The sequence below is a fragment of the Lissotriton helveticus genome, chromosome 5_1, assembly GCF_964261635.1.
Source record: "Lissotriton helveticus chromosome 5_1, aLisHel1.1, whole genome shotgun sequence".
NCBI lineage: Eukaryota > Metazoa > Chordata > Amphibia > Caudata > Salamandridae > Lissotriton > Lissotriton helveticus.
In genome coordinates, this window is record NC_136065.1 from 363,700,067 (window position 1) to 363,721,477 (window position 21,411).

General features: G+C 44.5%; 1 protein-coding gene across 1 annotated transcript in view; it reads right to left on the reverse strand.

Annotated features, from left to right (window-relative positions):
- The window catches only part of NBL1 (NBL1, DAN family BMP antagonist), a 120,524-nt gene that overhangs the window by 16,644 nt on the left and 82,469 nt on the right, over positions 1-21,411 (reverse strand). The window contains exon 2 of the mRNA XM_078642490.1: positions 10,940-11,133. Within this exon, the coding sequence (XP_078498616.1) occupies positions 10,940-11,106 (167 nt within the window). The 5' untranslated portion in view covers positions 11,107-11,133. The remainder of the gene's footprint in view (positions 1-10,939; positions 11,134-21,411) is intronic.

A 21,411-nucleotide genomic window follows, 5' to 3' on the forward strand; every position in this document is an offset into this window, starting at 1 on the left:
ACCCGAACAACCATTGCAACGATCCTCTCCCTTCACACTGTCTTGCGGCCGCTGCTCAATCCATTATTCCTAGCTAGACTGCGATAATGAATGCCTCTCTCCGGCAGGGATCAATCCCTGGCTCGCTGAAAGCGGGCCAAGTCCTCCCCATTCTGAAAAAGCCGTCACTGGATCCAGCCTCCCCAGACAATTTCAGACCTATTTCCAACATTCCTCTCTTAGCTAAAGTGCTGGAGAAGTGTGTGCAACTGCAGCTAAGTCACCACATCAACAACTTCTACCTACTTGATGACTGCCAATCTGGATTCCGACCTGGACAGCACTGAAACCCCCATGCTCCACATCGTCGATGATGCCCTACAAGCACTTGACCAAGGCAAAACCTGTCTCCTAATCCTCCTAGATCTATCCACGGCCTTCGACACGGTCAACCATGGGAAGCTACTTGAATGCCTCAAACTTAGATTGGGATTAGATGGCCCTGTCCTTGACTGGTTTAGATCCTTCCTCCAAAACCAATCTCAGAGATTCCCAATCAACGGTAACCTGTCCGCTCCCTCCTTTGTCATGGTTGGAGTCCCTCAAGGATCAACATTGTCCCCCACCCTTTTCAACCTTTATTTAGAATCCCTTGCCGAAGTCCTTCGCACTGCAAATATCTCCTACCATATGTACGCCGACGACACTCCGATCTACATAAAAATCTCATCTCTCGAGGAGATTCTCGCCCTGAAGCTAACCGTCCAATGGCTCTCCTCCAACCAACTCAAACTCAATGCAAAGAAAACAGAGTTCCTTCTAATTTCCCCGCCTAAAACCAACTCAGAGATCCAGACATGGATTAAAGCCATCACAGCCTTAAACTGTCCCCCGACCATTGTGGACTCAGCCAAATCTCTGGGAATAACCTTAGATTACAATTTAAACATGCAAGACCACATCAACTCAATGGCCAAATCTGCCAGATTCCACCTGAGATACCTATGGAAACTGAAACCCTTCCTTGACGCTCCCGACCTAAAACTTGTAGTCCAAGCAGTAGTAATTTCTAGACTAAAATATGGCTGTTCCACCCTCTCTGGTTTACCCAAGATCTCCCTAGCACCCTTAAAAGCCTGCCTCAATGCAGAGGCCAGACTACTTACCGGCACAAGGAAATTTGATCACATCTCTCCTCACCTGAAAGCGCTGAACTGGCTTCCTTCTCAAGGTCAGCATACAACATAAGCTGGCATGCATCACGCACAAGGCACTACACTCAAACTCCCCTGCGTATCTTGCACAGAAACTTGTGATATCCGGAGGAATCAGACACTCTCAATCTGCCAGTGCACTCCTACTCCAGCCTGCATGCTTTCGGAATTAAAAAAAAACCTATAATCGGGCATTCGCTGGGGCTGCACCAAGAATATGGAACTCCTTCCCACCCGCCACCAGAAGAATCCCCTCTCTTGCACGCTTCAAAAAGGAGGCTAAATCCTTCCTAATGGGTAAATTCCTCGGCTAAACCCCGTCCCACAACCACCACAGAGACTATTGCCTCCCTCCTTCGGCCTCGCCCCACCAAGAAACCGGGGGCCTGTCCTCAGCAACTGTAATATTGACTATTTTTGTATACTCCCATCCCTCTTGTACTCAGCACTCCCCCTCCCTAATTTACATTGTACTCTTGTGATACCATGCCTCTTGTACGACTCTTTGACTCTGTAAAGCGCTCTGATACCCTAACGGGTCAAGTTCGCGCTCTATAAACACTAAAATAAATAAATAAACAGATTTGTGACTACTTGAACGTGAAAATAGATCCGCAGACATTGCAAATCGAGGTAATAAACAGTGTACTTAAATTGCAGGAAAAGGCATTGTCTAGAGCAGTAGACCGGAAGTACCTGAGTAAGAAAGACTCTGTAAAGTTTATGAATAATACCTGGGAGAAAGAAATCAGCTATCCCTATCTAGACACACTACCGAACCAATGGCTGAGAATGGAACTTTTTAGGATAAGAATTGGTATTAACCCGGCTTTAACAAATAGTTTAGTAAAATCAGGCTTGATGCAACCTGATGGAAAAGGTACGTTTAAGATGGGGACGAAATGTAATATTCTACACATTTTATTGGATTGCCAACATTTTTTAAACCTTCGTAAACTGTTTTTACGTCCGATCTTTTTAAAATATGATGTAAGGTCGCTTACACAAGCATGGGTGCTTCTTGCTGATATGGAAAACGTAGATACTGCGATAGCTATTGGAAAATATATGCAGGGTGTAAATAGGTCCCCTGCTTGATTATACGTTTAAGTGGAGCTAGAAGTTGTACTATCTGGCGGCACAGTGCAGCTTTGCACAGACATGGTATCATCCGGATGCCAGGATCAATTTCCTGAGGCCAGAGTCAGATTTTGTCCTACCGGACACCCTGGCTGCAGTTGTGCCCCTTGGTATTCCGCAAGATCCCAAGGACATTCAACCGGTCTCCACAACCAGTTGGGCTTGGGCTAAACTGGGCCGTCTCACTAACACCCACACGGTTTACTCCTCCGACCTACCACTCCCTAACGCAAAATGGCTGCCCATAACAGGCGAAAAGTTGGTACAGAAGACGTGCAAAAAATTTAATATCGTCAAAATGGGAGACTTGTTCCCTGCAGGCCATATAGTTGACCCAGAAGACGCGTTCTCATTTCCGGACGTGACATTCATGGACAGATTTATTCTGGCGAGACTTCGGTCTGTGCTTCGAGACCAGTTCCCATACTACCCGCTGGGGCCTCCGTCCTTCCCGCCACGAGACCAGTTCCCAGACTACCCGCTGGAGCCTCCGTCCTTCCCGCCACTCACAATGATGGTAGGAAGTAGCAGGGGGGTCCATTTGATATCCCAACTTTACAGAACATGTGCAGACTTAATCACACTGGACGATAGCAGGGTACGCAGCACTTGGGAAGCAGACTTGGGCAATTCAATATCTGACGAACAATGGACAGCTTGCTGCAAAGTAATGAAAACAGTATCTTTAAGTTTCTACGCAGAATATATGTCACCCCCGCCATAGCACACAAGATAGACCCAACAAGATCTCATCAGTGTCAGCGATGTCATTCCCCTCAAGCAGACTTCGTGCATCTAGCCTGGACGTGCCCACGCATACGCACTTTTTGGGTGGAAGTACGCTGTACATTGAGCAAGATCATACAGGTGCCTATGAACCTCCTGTGATACGTGGTCCAACTCCCTCTTAAAGTTCGCAGATTTGCTGCCATCGCTTTACTCTTGGCCAAAAGAAAGGTAGCAATACACTGGGGCGGCAGGAGGGCTCCAACAAAAAAGGGATGGATTCAATGCTTAGCTTCCTGTTCTACGAGAAGTGATCAGTATGCTGACACAATCCCTCTCTCCTCCAGGTCTAGAGACGTCTGGGGCCCCTTTAAGGCCTTCCTAACAGCACAACAGCAAGATCTCCACACACAGCAGGATCAGGGTATACTACCAACTGGGGTGGGCTAGTCTGGCACTCACCCCGTACTAACACCTCAAAATATGAAGCACCCACTCCCTATAGCTTTGGTCTATTTCCATTTCGAAAGTAGGCTGATGGGTGGAGGGGGTAGTTGGATTTACAGATGTGCAAATTGTACTGTCATTCGAGATGGACCTTAAATGCATTGTATACATACTACATCACATGTTACATTACCTACTGTGAATCGAAGGTAACTAATATTGAAATTACCTCGTGATTGTACCCAAAATGTCCCTTATTTGAAATCAGTGCCTTGCTTAGTCTTACCAAAATGCTAAATTAAGTGGAAAAAAAGTGGAGCTAGGAGTATTGTGATTTAAAATGAAATTTTACTGTTTTAAAATTCTGCTAGAAAAACTGTTAGGAATGAAGTTTTAAGACAAATAGATGTTAATACATTGCAACCTTGATTTTTAATGCATAAGAAAATGAACTTTCTAATGTTTTAGACTTTCTAATTATTATTGCAAGAGTTTATGTGGTTTAAAGACCTACGGTCTAAATAAACTTTACCTTTTAACTGAAGTGAGTAGTGTATTATCTTGGATTAAGAGGAAGAAAGCATTTAGGACGGTCTACAAGTGAACACTATATACTTGGAAGGTGGTAAATTCAATTTATGGGTGACTTAATTTGATTTTGCTTCAGACTTTGCCCTGGGCTGAGATTAGGAGGCATCAGGTCCTAGTTTAGGTAACATGAAGTGTGGTGATACGTACCATGGACAGCACATTTCCACTGGAGGAAAAAGCTGGCGTGCTTTAAAACTACACGTCACAGCATTTCTTTTCAAGCAGGGAGGGCAGCTAAATATCCACCAAAGTTAAATCGAAACTGTATGATTACGCATGCAGTGCTAATCCACTGCTCTACAAACAGTTTGCCTACCACTTTATAAGGTAATTAATATTGTTACCGCCAAGCTGGCCCGCTACCCTGCCGCCAAGCTGGCCCGCAATCCTGCAGCCAAGCTGGCCCGCAATCCTGCAGCCAAGCTGGCCAGCAACCCTCTCAATGTCTCTGATCTTTACCAGCTAGCCAACACTTCACTGTATTACAGTTCAAGCAGCTTTTGGAATTTCAATATCCATGGAGGAATCAAGCAGATGCTGTATGGTTTTGCACGCCATGCTAATCCACTACCCTACAGCAAGCTAATCTGAAATTTTATGAGGTAATCCACAACATTATAGCTAAACTAACTCACAACTTTATAATTAGCTGATCCAAAAATGTACAACTGTCTAAACCACAACTCTGCAGCCTAGCCAATTTACAACCCTGCAGCTAAGCTAATCCACACCTCTACAGCCTCACTTAACCCACTCCTCTGCAACCAAAAAAGCACACATGACTACAGCCAACCTAACCCACAACTCGGTCAAGATAACCCACAACTTGGTCAAGCTAGCCCACAGTGCGGCCAAGCCAACCAATAACATGGCCAAGCTAATCCATAATGCGGCCAAGCTAATCCATATCTCTACAGACACAACTCTACATCCAAGTGTCTAGGTGGAAGCTGGGTTGAAGGCCTTTTCCAAGGCTTCACTGACAATGGTTGCTGATTGGAGAGGCATTTTTTCCCAGATCTGTCTTTGCGCACTATATGCATGAGGTCTTTTGTTTTCATTCTATTTCCTCTGAATAAGTATTTATTAATGTGTTGTAAAGCATGTTCTGCAGGCCTGTGTAACAGTCAATAGGATATCAATCTAGGGGTGGAGATGGGATTTGGATTGATCAGGGGCTACCGGACCTCTTCTCTAGGGAAACGAAAAGAGAATAATAGAGGCAGCCACCATCAGTCATAGGCTATGGGTCCTCCTGCACCCTCGAGAGATGGTCCATCCATGCCTTGCCAGATCTAGAAAATATAACTGGAAATGAACAGGGCACCCTAGAGCTCTCTCGCTGTACAGTCTCCGAGAAACTGAATGCCAGCCTAGAGCGCGAAACCTACCCCAAATATTTACCTTTTATAACCAAATATTTACCTTTTATAACCAAAACTCTATGTAATACAGGATTTGTTTGTCGAACTTCTCTTCCAGACCGGTTACATTTACGAGCTAAAGGGAGAATTTATTTATTTAAAAAGGTTATTTTCCAGATTTTGAAGAAAAGAACGTACCGCAGTTTATAAAGCATCAGAAGCATGTCTTTCCAGGCAAATTGCAAGAGAGTAGATTTATAAGTAATCATTGATCACACAGTTTGGGATCATCAAGCTAGGGGGACGGACTTGTCCTATACTTCCATACCTCAATTCCAGTCATATCCTCACGTTTAGTCTCCTTATTCTCCTCCCGGTGTATCCTCATCTCCATTGTCTGTTATTCTGTCATCGGAGGACTCAGCTGTGGCCTCCAGATTCAGGAGTCTGTCAGAGTGATCTCTCCAGATATCAAGGTCCTCCACTACCTTGTAATCATGCAGGCTTTGTTTCATATGTAATTCTTCTGCTAATGCCCATTCCCCTATATCGCTATGCCAAAGGACAGGATCAGAGGCAACCCAGGCACCCCAGTGCCTGGCCAGAAGCAGCTCCAGTTGCAGGAACTTGGATGCTATCTTTTTCTTTTCCAAGCGGCGTGAGTTCCAGAGGAGGCAACATGCTGGTGTGAGTGTCAAGTTGATATTCACAGGCCTCTTTGGGTCCAGTACCACCAGCTCCCAGAACCTATAAACCTCCCTACAGGGCCATGCCAAGTGTGGGAAGCCCACACCAGCCTCAGCACATCTATGGAAGCTATCTGCGTGTGAGGCGGCATTCTGTGGAGAGCTCCTGGGCTCAGATAGGTCCTGCATAACACATTTTAGTGGATTATCTTTATGAGGGCGTTGCATGAGACCGAGTGGGTAAGGGTGTTAATACTTGACCAGTCCACCTCCTCCGGCTGTTCTTCCAAGTCAAATTCCCATGCTGACCGTGATCGCAGCATAGCCCCCCCACCCCCAAATAAATCCATGTTCATTGCTCTATATAATACTGAGGTCCGGTGGCGGCATGCCCCCCATGACAAAAGTATCTCCAAGGTGTGCAAGGCTCTGGGGTTTATGTTTCCCTGGTTATGTTTCCCTGGTTATGTCTGCCAAACCAGCATAGAGTAGGAAGTGACTGTGTCTCAGCATAAATGTGGTAAATGCTTCCTCAAATGTTATAAACGCCTCCCAGGCTATAGGTCTCCAAGAGTACTTCAGTCACCCGTACGCCACTCCTGAAAGGATACCTCCCCCATCAATTGTCAGATGGGTTTCAGTATCCAAATCGGGAGTTCCTGGTAGAACGGGACTCTTTACGTCTTTTTGGGAAAACCGCTGAACTGATGGAGGCTGTGCATCACGCTATATGCGGGCTGTCCAATGGGAGTCCCAACCCTCCATCAAGAGCTCTGGTAGATATTTGACTGCCAACACTCCCAATAAGAAGTGCTTCTCCCAGTTGTCTTCAGGATCCAGCCAATGTGCCACATGCTGACTCTGACTTCCATGCCACCAGAGGCTAGATGGCCATCGAAAATAACAGAGGAAACAGCAGACAGCCCGCAGCATGCCCCTACCCAATCTGAAGTCAGCTGAGAGTGTGAAATGGACTCTGACACACACCGCAGGATCCCTGAAGAGCATATTCGCTCATGTTTGAAATGACGGGCCAAAACCCACCTTGCGCATGATCGCCATCCTGCAGGGCTATTTCAGAGAACAGAATGCTTTTTCAGCATCTAGGGATCCCAGCGTGGCTGGCTCCACAGGCCTTCCTCCACACCACACACCCAAACAGTAACCTGATGATGTTCCTCGTTGCTCAATAGGGCATGAAGACCGATTGATCTGGAGCGATGAGAGCTTTCACCACTTATATCAAATGATTTGCCAGGACCTTCGCCAGCACCTTGGTTTCTACGTTGAGTAGCGATATCGGCCTATAGAAGGCCCACTCACTGCTCCCTTCTTGTGGATCAGGGCAATGGTGCCCAGAGCCTTACCATGTTTTAGCTTGGCCATGGTCTCAGAGATCTCAGCTTTGATGATATCTGCTTCCACGGCCATGCAGGCACCATGTCCCAGAGAAAGCCATCCAGATTCCTGTGGCTCTAACACTCTGCAACCAACAGAGTTCATGCAAGCATGCTGCAAAAAGCCTGGGCCATCACTGCGGGTGTCTCTACTACTTCACCACCCTCACTCCACAATAAGTATACCCACCTCTGTAACTCTTCTCTTAAGGCTAGCCAGGCCAGTAGTTTCCCAGCCTTGTCACCTGTCTCATACATAATGTCCTATATTGTGCACTTTTGGACTAGGGCGACTGTCATCCCGAAGTAAATAAATGTGCACCATCTTGATCTAGGATGTTAAATTCAGCCGCCTCAACAGACGTTTGACAGCAATAAAAGTTTCCAGCTGATGCTGCACTGCCATGATGTACTGTGGGTAGATGTTTGCAGTCCCACCCGTCCACTTGTTAGGGTCCGTCCATGGGCACGGGCTACCTGTAGGACCTTCTCTGTTCCTGATCTTGAAAAATTGACAGGGTGGGGCCCGGAAGTCATCCCCGTACCCTGTGCACCCTTTCAACCATGAATAAATCGGAGGCCTTTCCTCTCAGGATCGTCATCAGCAACCACTATTCAAGAAGCAGTTCCATGCTCAGGCCGTCAGCCTTTTCAGTGACCCCCACCAGACATATATGTTGTTTTGCCTGGATCAGCCTTCAGCATCTTTCAGCTTTTCTTTCAAAGCTACTATTTCTTTCGGCATCATTCTTAACATGCTGGTATAATCACGTACTGATTTCACCATTAAATTAGATTTTGAATACCAATAAAATTAGTCCTTGCATTATTTCTCTAGCTGCTACCAATCCGAATTTAGCATTTATTAAATGTAACCAATGTTTCCCTATGTGAGTAGCCAGCCTTGCTACAGTGAAAATAGCTTTTGGGGATGTTTCACTGTAAGGACATATTCAGCATTAACTTACATATTCTACCTTTAAATACCATGCAACCTGCCTTATTGGGAAATACGGCCAACAAAGGGATGACTTCTTAAAATTTAAAAAGGAAGTGTAGGCCTGTCAAAGGAGGTTATTTTGGCAGGTCGAATTTGCAGTTTAAAACAGCCACAGGTATGCTACCTGTGTGCAGCTCCTAGGTTACGCACAACAGCAGCCTCCCACGCGCAGCCTGCATACATGTCTATGTGTAACTAGCCCAGCGCCCATTACCCAATATGCACCGCAGTGGATTGATCTTAAAAGGCAGATACGGTTGGTAAGCACGCTTAGTATAAATTATTTATTTAGAAGTTTTACAAAGAACTCAGCTAACCCATTGGGATTTCCCAGCGCTAGAAACGTCAGGTCAGGTCAGGTCTTCATCGGCCTCACTAAATTTAGACCAGCCAGGTCTTCAGCTGTCTTCGAAAGATAAGTGAGAGACAGTTTCTCAGAGATTCTGGTAGAGCATTCCACAGCATAGGGCCCTGAAACGCAAATGACCAGCCTCCCATACGTGTGTGTTTAATTAAAGGGACAATGTTATGAAATTTCTGAGAGCTCGATTCAGGAAGTGAGATGACCACAGTAAAGGTCCAAAAACCAGGTGATCAAAAGCAAAAGATCCTGATGGACTAAATCAGCAGAACCTATTTGCAAGCTTATTGTAATAGTAAATATTATCCCAATAGCCAAGTCTTGCAAGAAATGCCACAAATCAAAAAGAAAAAACGGAAGAGTTGTGCTATGCCACTACATCCCATGCAGCGTCCAGACTGTGGTAGAATTTGGCTCTGGTTTTACTAGGTCCATTTGCTGTATTAAATGGCCGTATGGGGTATCAAACTCTTGTCACAAATTAGGTTTTAAAGTGGGAATAGATATTTGTAAGTATTCCTACGAATGAGGTTGTAATGCAGTTCAAGAGAATTCTTTGATCCCAGAGAGCACATTGTCCTTGTTGGTGACAATGATGTTCAATTCCAACACACAGGATGAGAGATTGTGTACCCATGAAGTTGCTCCCAAACGGACACCACTGTACTATCCTGAAAGCAATAACCTGGTTGAGAGGACTAATAGAGAGGGGTGCGAAGGGCTTCAAAGCTGCTTTTGCCTGTGCCTCAAATTTCAGACCTGAGAACCAGATTGTACCTCTCAGACCAGTACAGGTACATCACCCTTTTACATGTTAAAACAGAACCTCATGCTGAAATAAATATAGCCTGGTTGAGGAAATCTGGTGTGGGAAATGTTAAAAAGGATACACCCAAATCGGTAAAAAAAAATCAAATGCTGAGAACCGAGGTATAGAAAAAAGTGGTTTGACACAAGTCATGGTGCGTAAGAGGCAAGTTCTTGAGTGGGATATTTTGTCAAAATGGAAAGTCTGGCTGGGCCCGAAAAGTGGAGTCTGAAATTACCAGCGTAGTGATAAACTCAGGCTCTTGGTAGTGCTTACAGTAGTCAAGTATATGGACGAAAAAAGTATGCGAGTCTGGAGGGGTGCCAGAGCTTACATAAGGAGAAGGTGGTTTTCCAGATCCAGATATGCCTCCTGCTTTGCATTTGGATAAAGACCACTCGTAGTTGGATGGACGGATGAGAGTATGGCTGCTCCTGTAAATTTTGGAAGGTCAAGTCGGGAGACTGGTACGTCAGTTGACAGATTACATTTATACTTATTGCAGGCGAGGCAGATTTTTAAGCCTCCACTGTGCAAAGACTAGATTTAGTTATTTTCTTTTTACCATATACCCTAATACTGCCGCTGTAATTCATTGCTTCGGATGAAGCACTTCTTCTCGATGTGTTCGGCCACCTGTTCTTTGGTACTCTATACGCCTTTGTTTTACCTGTTCAGATGGGCTAGGCTTGGCCATTAGCGTTCACATTCCTTCAGATATCTCATTTGCTCTTAAATTGGTACTGCTAGAACGTTGCCTCTGCCACCCCCATACCTCATAATTAAATTAATTAATTCTGAAGCTTATAAAGCGCATGGTTACACTTACCAGTGTGTCCCCGCGCTGAATAAACCGCTGAGGAACCCGTCCTGGCCTGTTCCTGTGAGGCGCCCAACTCCTGGGCAGCCCCCTGGTGAAGCCAGGCATCCTTAGCGATTAGGGCCGGTGTGGAGACTAAGCAAGCTATTGCCCAGAGTTGCAGCGTGGGACCCCATGATTAGAGTAGGCACCGTGCCGAGAATTCTCAGGTCCGCGGACATTTGAGCTCAAGACCCTGCCGCGACGGGAATTGAACCCTGGTCCCGGGCCAGACCTCTGCATCAGGGTCTGCCGCTCTAATCAGTGAGCCACACTCCTCCACATCATCTGTTCTGGATAGCATCCCTAATAACCCCAAAAATCTCCCAATCCCGCGAACCCTCTACCACCCTCCACTTTGTCTTACTTGTTCTCGATGGACTGGGACTGGCAGCCGCTGTGCCCCACGATCTGGGTGATGACCTTCGCTTCGCACCAGGCGCTCTTGTCTGGGAAAAGAGCCAGTTTGTTGATGGGAGGTGGCGCTGCCAGCACCACAGCCGGGCCCAGGGCAGCGATCAGGAGGAAGATCATCCTTACCACCGGTGAAGGGCTCAGAAACTACAACCAGAACATGCAAAAAAAAAAAAAAAGTATGGTTAGCAACATCCACAAAACACATGCTTAGCAACACTACCCGCCTAAATGAAGGGCGGAGCATCGACATCTTCATTAAAAGACAAGGTCAGTACTATGAACGCCATGAAGGCAAATTCCGCATCACTAACAAACTCATAGGTAACATTAAAGATGCTGTCCCTAACCTAGATGTCCTCACTGCCCTCATACAGATAGCTAAAATAAAAACACAACTTCAAAGTGTAAATTAACATTTTTAAATCAATTATGGAAGGATAAGCAGATTGCATGGCCATCTGAAAGCTGGCCTAGAAAGTACTGAAGAATCACTACTCACCAACAGCGATCAATCACACAAGAACTCAAAGAACAAGTAGGAATTAACAGCAATAGCAAAAGACTGTTGAGATACAGATGTGTTTCAGTGGTCAGAGCAAATTGGGTGTGGTCAAGCAGTCAACAAAAACTAGAACACTCTACTGAAACCAGTGATAACGTGCCTGGCTCAGGGGTGTGCAATTTATTAAAATATCTACTTGTCCATGGGGCAGGTTGCTTCATAAATCTACTTGTCCTGCAACACAATCCACTTGTCCCTTTGGTGCCATGGAGTGCGGCAACACATTATGGCAGCAATCGCATTATACAAGAGCTCTTATATAGTCTCTCTGACTATGCCAGGGCTCATACCACAGTAGTGTTTGAATACTAGCAATCCCTTTATATTGCCAAGTTTCGGCAGATCTACATACTGGGACTGAAGGTAGTGGTAAGCAGTAGTTCCAGGGTTGCAATGCCCTTTTGAGTCTGTGCAAACCTACTAACTTGCATATTTTAAGGGTTTTCAACAACTCTTCTCTAATCTTTTCTAATACTGAGGAATGTTGGAAATTTACTCCTGATAATGGCAGACGTAAACCTTCTTCCAGAGTTGGGAAAAAAGTGGTTGGAGGGATAATGCAAACACTCAGGTTTTCGCATGAGCAAATCTACACATGCATATTTGCTCATGCTAAAATGTAGTTCACAAATATTTTCTAGGAGTACAATTTCTTGGTCTACTTCTGTAAATTCTTGTGAATGTGCGAAAGCCATATAATTGCACTTAATGCAAGGACATATACCAAGGGTGCACTTTTGAGACTTTCTTCAATAATTGGGCCCCTAATTTTGTCTGCCGTTAACCATGCCCTTTTGGGTTTATTAAAATTCTCTCTCTGTATCGGCTGGCTTCACTGAGAGTGATCGCATTCTGCTCTTTCACGAGGAGCATATCAGCACTCAAAGTAGTTTTGTTCAGTGCCAATAACTAATGTGGCAGTGTGTGCTTTTTTGTAGACCAAAAACAATTTTTGCTTTTGCCAATATTGGTTAATATGGTGAGGGCCCAGCAGCTCTCACATCAATAAGGTTTTACAAATACCATGCCAAAAGAATTCACCAATTGCCAAAACTAAAAAGCTGACCACCAATTTCAGACCTACTGGCTTTGCCAATGCTTGTTTATTTTTATGTTTCCCATAATCTTATTGAAACTGGTTACATTGATTTTCCAATATGAATATTTTTGGGAAATACTAGCATGCATCAACACATTTTAATAAATGATGCTGCAAAGAAATGGTACCTGAAATGTTACAGTAGTTTAGCAAAATGTTTTTTCCATACTTTCATTTTTTTAGGAGCATTTTATATTGAAAGCAAACAATCAATAATCTTGCTTTCATGCTTCTGCAAATATTTGCATTCAGGCAGCATTTTTTAGGGCCTCATATTGCTAAACTTTGAAACGGTGTGTACCTATTTTTATACTGGAACCACTATCAGTAGTGCAGTTAAAATGTACATTTAATTAGAGCGCTCACCCTAATAATAAAGGCTTTAAAATAGTGAACCATAAATACAAATTTGAACAGCATTAACATATGCACACAAATATTAACTTAACTGCAGGCAGTGCCCTCCCCTGACCCTTAATGTGGTACTACAAACTGGCAGCCAAAGGGTTTGTGCTGCAGGGGGTTGGGCCTACTTGTCCCAAGGACAAAATACACATTAAAACTTGTTGCCCGTGACCCCAAACAATATGTCCTGGGTGTCTGGCTATAGGAATTCCACATCCCTGCTGGCTATTGCATCAGCAACAAACAATGGACAACCCAACACACAGAACCTGACCCCAAAAATAACACAAATACGGGTGCAAGGAAAGGCTGCCGTTTCTCAACATTCTTGGGAACTAACTATTATGACTGCAGCCAGAATGAGCCTCGAAAGCAAGCAACCTCACCGCATTGTTTCACTGTAATCCAATCCACATACATCCCAGCTACTCACCAACCCTTGACCAGCAGAGAGCACATCAGACTCTGAGGCGATACCGTTGATAGACCGGTCATACTGTCACTGATCGACTATTTGATAGCTATTTCTAATGTTTTCCTTTGCAGCATATGAGGTTTTGGACATTGGTCTGTTTCCAGCCCTTGCTTATACGTCATCCTGGACCATCCGTTCCCTCTAGGACACTGGTGTAAACCACTATTAGACCTGGTCATTAGACTAGCTCACACCGTTAACCAATCTAAACGTTCTGAGAAAATCACCTTCTAGAAGGACACAGTGGCAATTCTGCACACATCTCCTGTATATCACAAATCTCTTTAAATTAGTTTCTGTTTTGAATCTGACTATGTGCTCTAAAATGATTATCTGACCACTCATCATGAATATCATTGCAAAAAATCTTAAATGATGTTTCACAATGGATGTATCTATGAAAATCAAAGCCTTTATGGTGACAGAAAACCTGTTGATTCAAAATATATGGAGAAATATAGGCTCCTCCTTTAGTGCAAACTGGAGAATGCAATTAAATAATCCTAGGTGTGATGCTTTGTCTTGACTTCAATTTAGAACAATAAACAACCTACATTATTGCAAGCTCATATACGATTATTTTTACATGAAGTATGTAAACTCCTGTTAAGCTGCTTACATTAATAGGCTAGTTCTTAACCTATTGTAACAATATACTGAGGCACTTTGACACCTGGTGGGACTTTGTTTGCAACAGTATAAAAAATAAATGCAAATATAAGTAAAACAATAAAAAATAAATAAAACAAAACTATAATTGGTGTGTGAAATCGCATTTTTTTGGGCTTTAGTCTGAAATGTCATGAAAATTATGCAAAAGGCTATAAATGTGATTTGCTGGTGTTTGACACGGAATATTCGCGAGGGCAAACTTTAGTTAAAAAAAAGAAATCACTTGATATTGGGAAGAGACGGGTTCAAGCAGGAAACGTCTCTTTGTAAGACATTTTATGCTCAAATCACTCAGTGAACAAAACTGATGCGAAATTGTGTAATCAGAAACTCGTAAATTTTGCAAGCATAATTAAGATCTTGAAAGTGCCTGGGGAATCGGGGCACTCTAATGCTCTACAAAAGTACTTTAAAGTATAAGCAAATCACCATTCTAAATGAATCCACTGTCAAATAGCTGGTGGTTAACCTGAAAAGTCTCACCCGCTCAATCAAAGACGCTTAATGCCAGTCACACCCAACAACAGGACGCCATCTTAGTTAAGCAACTGGTTAATCGCATTACCACAAAACACATAGAACCAAATTCAGCAATAAATATTTTGCTTGTACATGTATAAAACCAATAATGAAGAGTTGTAGCTTCCATTGGTGCAGCATACATGTCAATAGGGTACAAGTCGGGGTACACGTGGGAAATTGGGATCCACCCACTATTTTCACAGGGTGGATGCCAGCCACCCTTCCAAAAAGGCAGGACCGAATACAATATGCTGAACTCATCCAGGGTGGGTTTTCCAACACCTGCACGTTGTCTGCTTTCCTTTACCATCAGCTAAGTGCAGGCAAACGAGCAGGCTTTGGTCATTTAAATTCTAACTGGGGCCAAAACAAAGGTCGAAGTAAAGGGGCCATCAGGCCTCTTTTGGTTTGAGTATCCTGGCTGGGAGCTACATGGATCCTCACACCTATATGCAAACACAATGGAGGGGAAACAAAGGCACACAGCTTGCCATTACTTCAAACGTACTCATAAGAGGCATGGTTTTGACTTTGTTCAGTCCCTGTATATAAAAGATGTGCATGCACTGCAGGTTTGTACCGGTATTTACACAAATAATTTAAATAACACTATTTTGTGTTATTTCGATTATAGCGCTACTCATCCCGATGCACTTTCCATTAGACGTACACATTATACATTGACAATAAATTGTGTGTAATTAAATGCACAGGATGTGTTACACACGACAGTGAGGGTTACAAGGTGTAGGAGTCACATGTTCTTCATAGTGCACTGTGCTATATTAGAAGGATTACAATTTATGAACTGCAAGTAACAAAAGAATGTGTTAAAAGCAGTAACCCACTCACCTAGGCATATAAAATAAAAATATGCCATCTGCATGTTAGATTATGTGTTTTGCAGGAGACACGTTCAACCCCTCTATACTATTTCGATTCAAAACTTGGACTAGACAAAACACAGATCTCTCTAGCAAATAAATATATTAACCTCCAGAGTTCTCACCTATTATTGTCAGGGCCACCGGAATTCGGGAGCTTTGAGTGCCACATTATGTGTCAGGGTTGAGTAAATTATGTGGCAACAAAAGGAAAATTATGCAGTGTAATGTGGCACATTTTATGATAGTATTAGGTCATTGTTTTGTAATTTTTATACTGGTTAACATTTTCTGGGAATTGGTTGCACCTCATTTGTTCCAGATTAATATTCAAATATTGCAATAAGCAACAGAAAGGTACCCAGTCAATCTTTCCAAAGGGCATTCTACTGCGCAACCACACGTCACAGCGCTTTTAGTAACTTTTGAACTGTTTGAGCTAGAAACAAAAATTTTTTTTGATTAAATCTACAGATTACGCAGCAGATGAGGTATTAGGAGGCAAATGCAGCAAATCTATATTTATACGAAAAACAACACAGCCTCACAATTATAATTCCAGTGGCCCCGATTATAGTTCCCAGAGATTTACTAGGCTTTCAAAGTTCTCTGCAGCAGGCGCCTTAACCCCCTAAGACATTATAAAATGCAGACTTTGCTACTAATTACGCAGAACAGATTTACGCCCACATTTCTTCATGTTGCCAATTTCTTTGCGGTACAAAAGGGGGTGGTGATGGACGGAGCATCTGAACCAATCAAACACTCACACCCAGGCAAAAGATTTGGGTTTAATCCATCACTGTTCTTTAGCCCACTTTGCCACCCCAGTTCAGACATGGCCATATGCAAAATCAGTCTGACCCTGTGCCTCATGGGAACAGTCCAGCCCGAACTGCCAAGTCATGCCTTCCCTGGACCGGAAACAAGATTCCTAGGACCAGTTTCTGGCATATCAGCCGTCTTCAGCCAGGCTTTCTTTGTGGCAGATTTTTTTTAAATAAATGTATTAACAGAGCCAAACAGGTCTGAGGTGTTAAAATCTGATGTCACTTCTTGTGAGGTCGTTTCCTGTGAGGTGATGGGTTGTGATGGCCTCTTTCTGTGATGTCGCTTCCTGTGATGTTGCGTGATGTCACGCCGTGATGTCACACACCCTGATGTCACTTGCATACTGCCTGACTTGGTTAGGTCTCTCACTCTTTTCCTTTTGGACTTGTGCCATGCATGTCAACATTTTAAAACTGGAAAACGTTTGGAGAAATGTATTTTCCCGATTGACAGATAGATGCAGAGTCAGTTTTAGGTGGGGAAGGAAGGAGACAGCTATAAAGCCGTTTTGGCATACAAAATTAGGAGTCTCCCTCCAGATTCAGGTCTGTTGGCATATGTGGGTGCAGCGGCGGCACCGGGGCACAGGTCCACCTTTCCCTGATTATTGCTGTATTTTACAGTTCAACCAGTCACTGGCGGCGGCGGGGAGTGAGTGCAGGAGGCCTTCCCTCGACACCCTCATCGGCGTGTAAAACGCACTTTGAATCGGGCCAAAGAGGGCACCAACGTGGAACATTTTCAGTTGTCCGGTAGATGGCGCTACACTACCGTTACATCTCCTGTGAAGGCTTGTCAACTGGTGCTCTTGGAGATTGGTATGAAACGACGCCCTGATATACAAAGGATTTCGTTTTCAAAATTTGCAAGGAAATAAATGTAAACGTTAATGGTCGGAAGGAAGAGACGAGCCAGGGGAGTGATTGGTGAACAGAAAGTATCACACTAAAATTGGACTATGAGGAACAGAAAATATTTAGAGGAAATGGCAGTGATTTTTCAGAGACCCGTAAAGCCTCGACGCGCCACATTTGCACTGTCCAACTTTTACACATCGGTGTTTCGATGCATCGTGCACTGCTCTGCCAATGAACCTCAAACCCGACATGTCGCATCCTCTGCTATTCTAGTTTTAACACAGATGATACTCAACCCTAACCCTCCAACCAATATTGTGACGGATCCATGCAACAAGTCTTCAACGCGCCTCAATCCTATCACAACGAGACTCTCGTGGAACCACAGTCCTGCACCGGGGGTTGGCACAACAGTGCAAACCAGCCATAGGACACCATAGCAACATATTGCTTTCATCTCGAGGGTTTCAATAACCAGCTGTAGGAGTGCAATGAGGCACCCTAGGAAGACCACATACAGACAAGGTTCAAGCACCTACGATATAGGGTGACCACAGGGTCAGATTAGTAACGCGGGCACTCGGGCAATGCAAGAGGGGCCGGGGCCGAGTTCCAACTGTGGGCTGCTTTTTGGAGCAGTCTGGGGATCAGATTTGGGCGGTGTTGCTGTTCGGATACAGACAGCGACCCAGTGGGTGTCCGAGTGGCCTTCCTGGATGCAGATGGACGTTCATTACCTCATGTTTAGCAACAGGCAGAGGTGTCACTTTCTTTCTCTTGCAGGACCTTCCCATTAATGTATGAATACCTAGCGGGGCAGGTGGCCTGAGCAGAAGTGGCCTCCCTTGTTTTCAGTCACCAGTGTAAACGAATCTGTGCATTTTTTTGCATCCCCCCCCTTTTTTTTTTTTAATAACATTTCGCCAAAGCAGTGTTTTGAGGAAAGGCAATATGCAAATATAGACCACTTTTTTTTTTAGCGTGCCGGGGCCTATTTTGAATCCCAATCCAACCCTGGGTGACCACCTCACTCCAAGGCATTATGTGCCTGTCTCCAGTATCGACTTTTCACCTACAACTTATTTCCAAGAGTGCCAGTTTAAGTAGTTAAATGGAAGCAAAATATGCAGGCTGGACTGTTTTCATGAGGAACAGGGTCATGACTGATTTGCAAATGGTAGAGTTCAAACTGGGATGGAGCAGTGAGCAAAAGAACGATGAATTCAACCCAAATCCCTTGGGTGAGTGGTTGAAATGTTTCAGCACTCAGTCCATCATCTTGTTGTGTTTGCTATGATCGCCCTAAGTGGCCAAAGGTATGCCCAGACGTGGGTCCATTGCTGCTGTGCCACTGGATTCAAGCTAGCCTGGCTGATGAGGTGATATCTAGAAACCGGTCCCAGGATGCTTGTTTCTGGCTCAGGGAGGACCTGGCCTGGCAGTTCGGGCTGGACTGTTCCTACTGAAGCAGGTTCAATACGGATTTGCGTATGGCTGGCCCAAATTGGGGTGGCATGGTGAGCAAAAGAAAATGGATTCAAACCAGAGCTCTTGACTGGGGGTGAGTGGTTGAAAAGTTTTAGCACTGTGCTATGAAAGTTATTGCGTTATTGCCTCAAGTAATCATCCTACCAGGGTTTGAGAATGGGGAACAATCTCATGTTCACTGGAGAACATCACAACCTAGACAGTAGCCTGGGGTCCACCAAACGCAAACAACAGATGCCATGTCTATATGCAGTTGACAGCCAAACCATGGTCATCCCTGACTGGACCTCCTTGCTTCCAGGTACACATAGTCAAGTGCCTCACAGCAATTAGGCACTTCATGGCTCTCTGTTCTCATGTTAAATTTGTCTGGAGCAATGATTATCTAATTAATTCCACGACAATTCCTCACTTGACATTCTGGCCCTGTCACTCCAACTCCTTGGTGTGTTCTTTAACCTCAACAAGTGGCTTGACACAATGTACCCAGAGAGCCCCTTCACACAGCCAAAAACAGATCACTGCACTAGTCCCAAGTAAACTGGACTACCACAATAGTTTTTTTGTTGCCCACCCTCGTAGCTGATTATTCTCTACTAAACATAGTGCTGGAGTTCAACAGAAGAACTGGACCCAAATTCCCAGAGCACACACCCTCTTCCAATCCCCACCATCCCAGATGGATAGCTGCTAAAACAGGATGTTGTGTACAGTAAAGATTCTTTTATTAAGGCCAACAATGGCACTGCCCCCCCATTACCTCTCCCAACTCCACAATTTGTAAAGACCCACTCACAACTTACTCTCAATCTCCTAGTTCCTTCCAAAGTTCTGTGTACCACCTGAGGGTTCTGGTCCTCCACCTTTCTGGGCTCCTCCGCTTGCGTTCTACTGTTCACGTGTAATCTCATTGCTCGATCAGTGATGGCAGCCTCAGCACTAGCCCTAGATTAGTAAAATAAAGAAATAAGTGCAGAGGCCTAAAGTTTATCTTTAGGGCCCTCCGCCACAATTGCTAAATCCCAGCTAGATTTACTATTGACTCGACCTAATGCCATCTTCTTTGATGGCATGATTTATCTTACTCTACCAGATTTTTTTTTGCTTTCTCCCTTTGTAACTGTTTTCCTGATTATTTTTTCCCTCTTGCTCCAAGTCAAAGTCCGATGAAAAAGAATAAGTCTTGATTGTGAAAATGGGTGCATATCTCTCTCTCTCGCTCTCTCTCTCTAGTCATCGTCATCGTCCCTTACCAGCTACATCTTCTTTACATGTACCTCCCACACCCGAGACGGGGCCATGTACCTTGGTTTTCAGAGATGGCCAGAGTAATAGACTGTTCACTGTAGAAGGGATTGCATGCAGCCTGGGACTGTGACGGTGGAGTAGTGTGGCTCACTGGTTAGAGGCGGCAGGCCTGAGAGCAGAAGTCAGCCTGGGACCAGGGTTCAATTCCCGACGCGGCAGGGTTGTGGACCTTGGTCAGCGGACTTGATAATTCTCGCTTCGGTGCTTACTCTAATCAGGGGTTCCACTCAGCAACTCTGGGCATTAGCTTGCCTAATCTCCACAACGGCCCCACCAATTCCGGGGATGCCTGGCTCCACCTTGGGGACTCCCAGCAAGGGACCATCCCACAGGGAAAGCCAGGACGGGTTCCCCAGAGTTATACAGCGCCGGGACGCCCCGTTGCTGGGGCAGCTGTGCGCTTTACAAGTATACTACACACTGTTCATTTTGTCTCACTGGAGTTCTCGAAGATCTGGAGGAGCTACCATGTCCACTAGCCCTTTTTCACTATCCTCATTTATAGGTTAGGTCTCCAATGCGGTGTCCCAACTGAGTTTCAACAGGTGTGGTACAGTAAGTATTGCTGGGTGTTAACCTGGCCATATATTAATGTTGTCCTTAGTAAACCATCCATTGACTATTTACTGCAAGATTTGTACAGTGCAGTCAGATATGCCTTTATGGTTAGTATGATGGTTATGTTCCACCCTGGGTATATTTTAACATATCAGTTCCCCTGGGAGTGTACCCTTGTTTTGCTTTTTCAGCGTATTTCTAACCATAAGCCGCATAGAAGGTTGCCTATGGGGCTTCTGGCTGGGGCTGATGTCACAGGTCCACTATCATGAACTAATGTAGTGCTTTGCAGCAGTGCTGCAGACAGCTAGCGCTATATAAAACTCAAAAAATAAATAAGAACACACGAAAAAAGAAGAGGAAAAACACACGGAGTTGAGATGGCAGTGTTTGTGTATTCAGTGCCTTTCTTTTTAGTACTTTCCCTGTGAGTCAGTCGCAGCCCATAACATTGCATGCTAGCTGCTGAAAGGCTGAGTGAATATTTCTGTCAAGCCCTAGTTAAGTCGAGTCTGGATTTTGCTTTGTGTTTCCTAGGCACCGAAGATTTGGAACAACCTTCCCCCAGACGTACGCAGAATCTCTCCTTTTACTGCCTTCAAAATAGAAGCGAAAATGTTTCTCATGAACAAATTAACATCCTAAACCTTTAACTCTGATGCCTACTTGCCACCGATTTTATCCAAACAGCAATGTCTACCTCATTTGTATTATATGCGATTCCCGATTGTATGTATAATATGTGAGAATTATGTACTGTA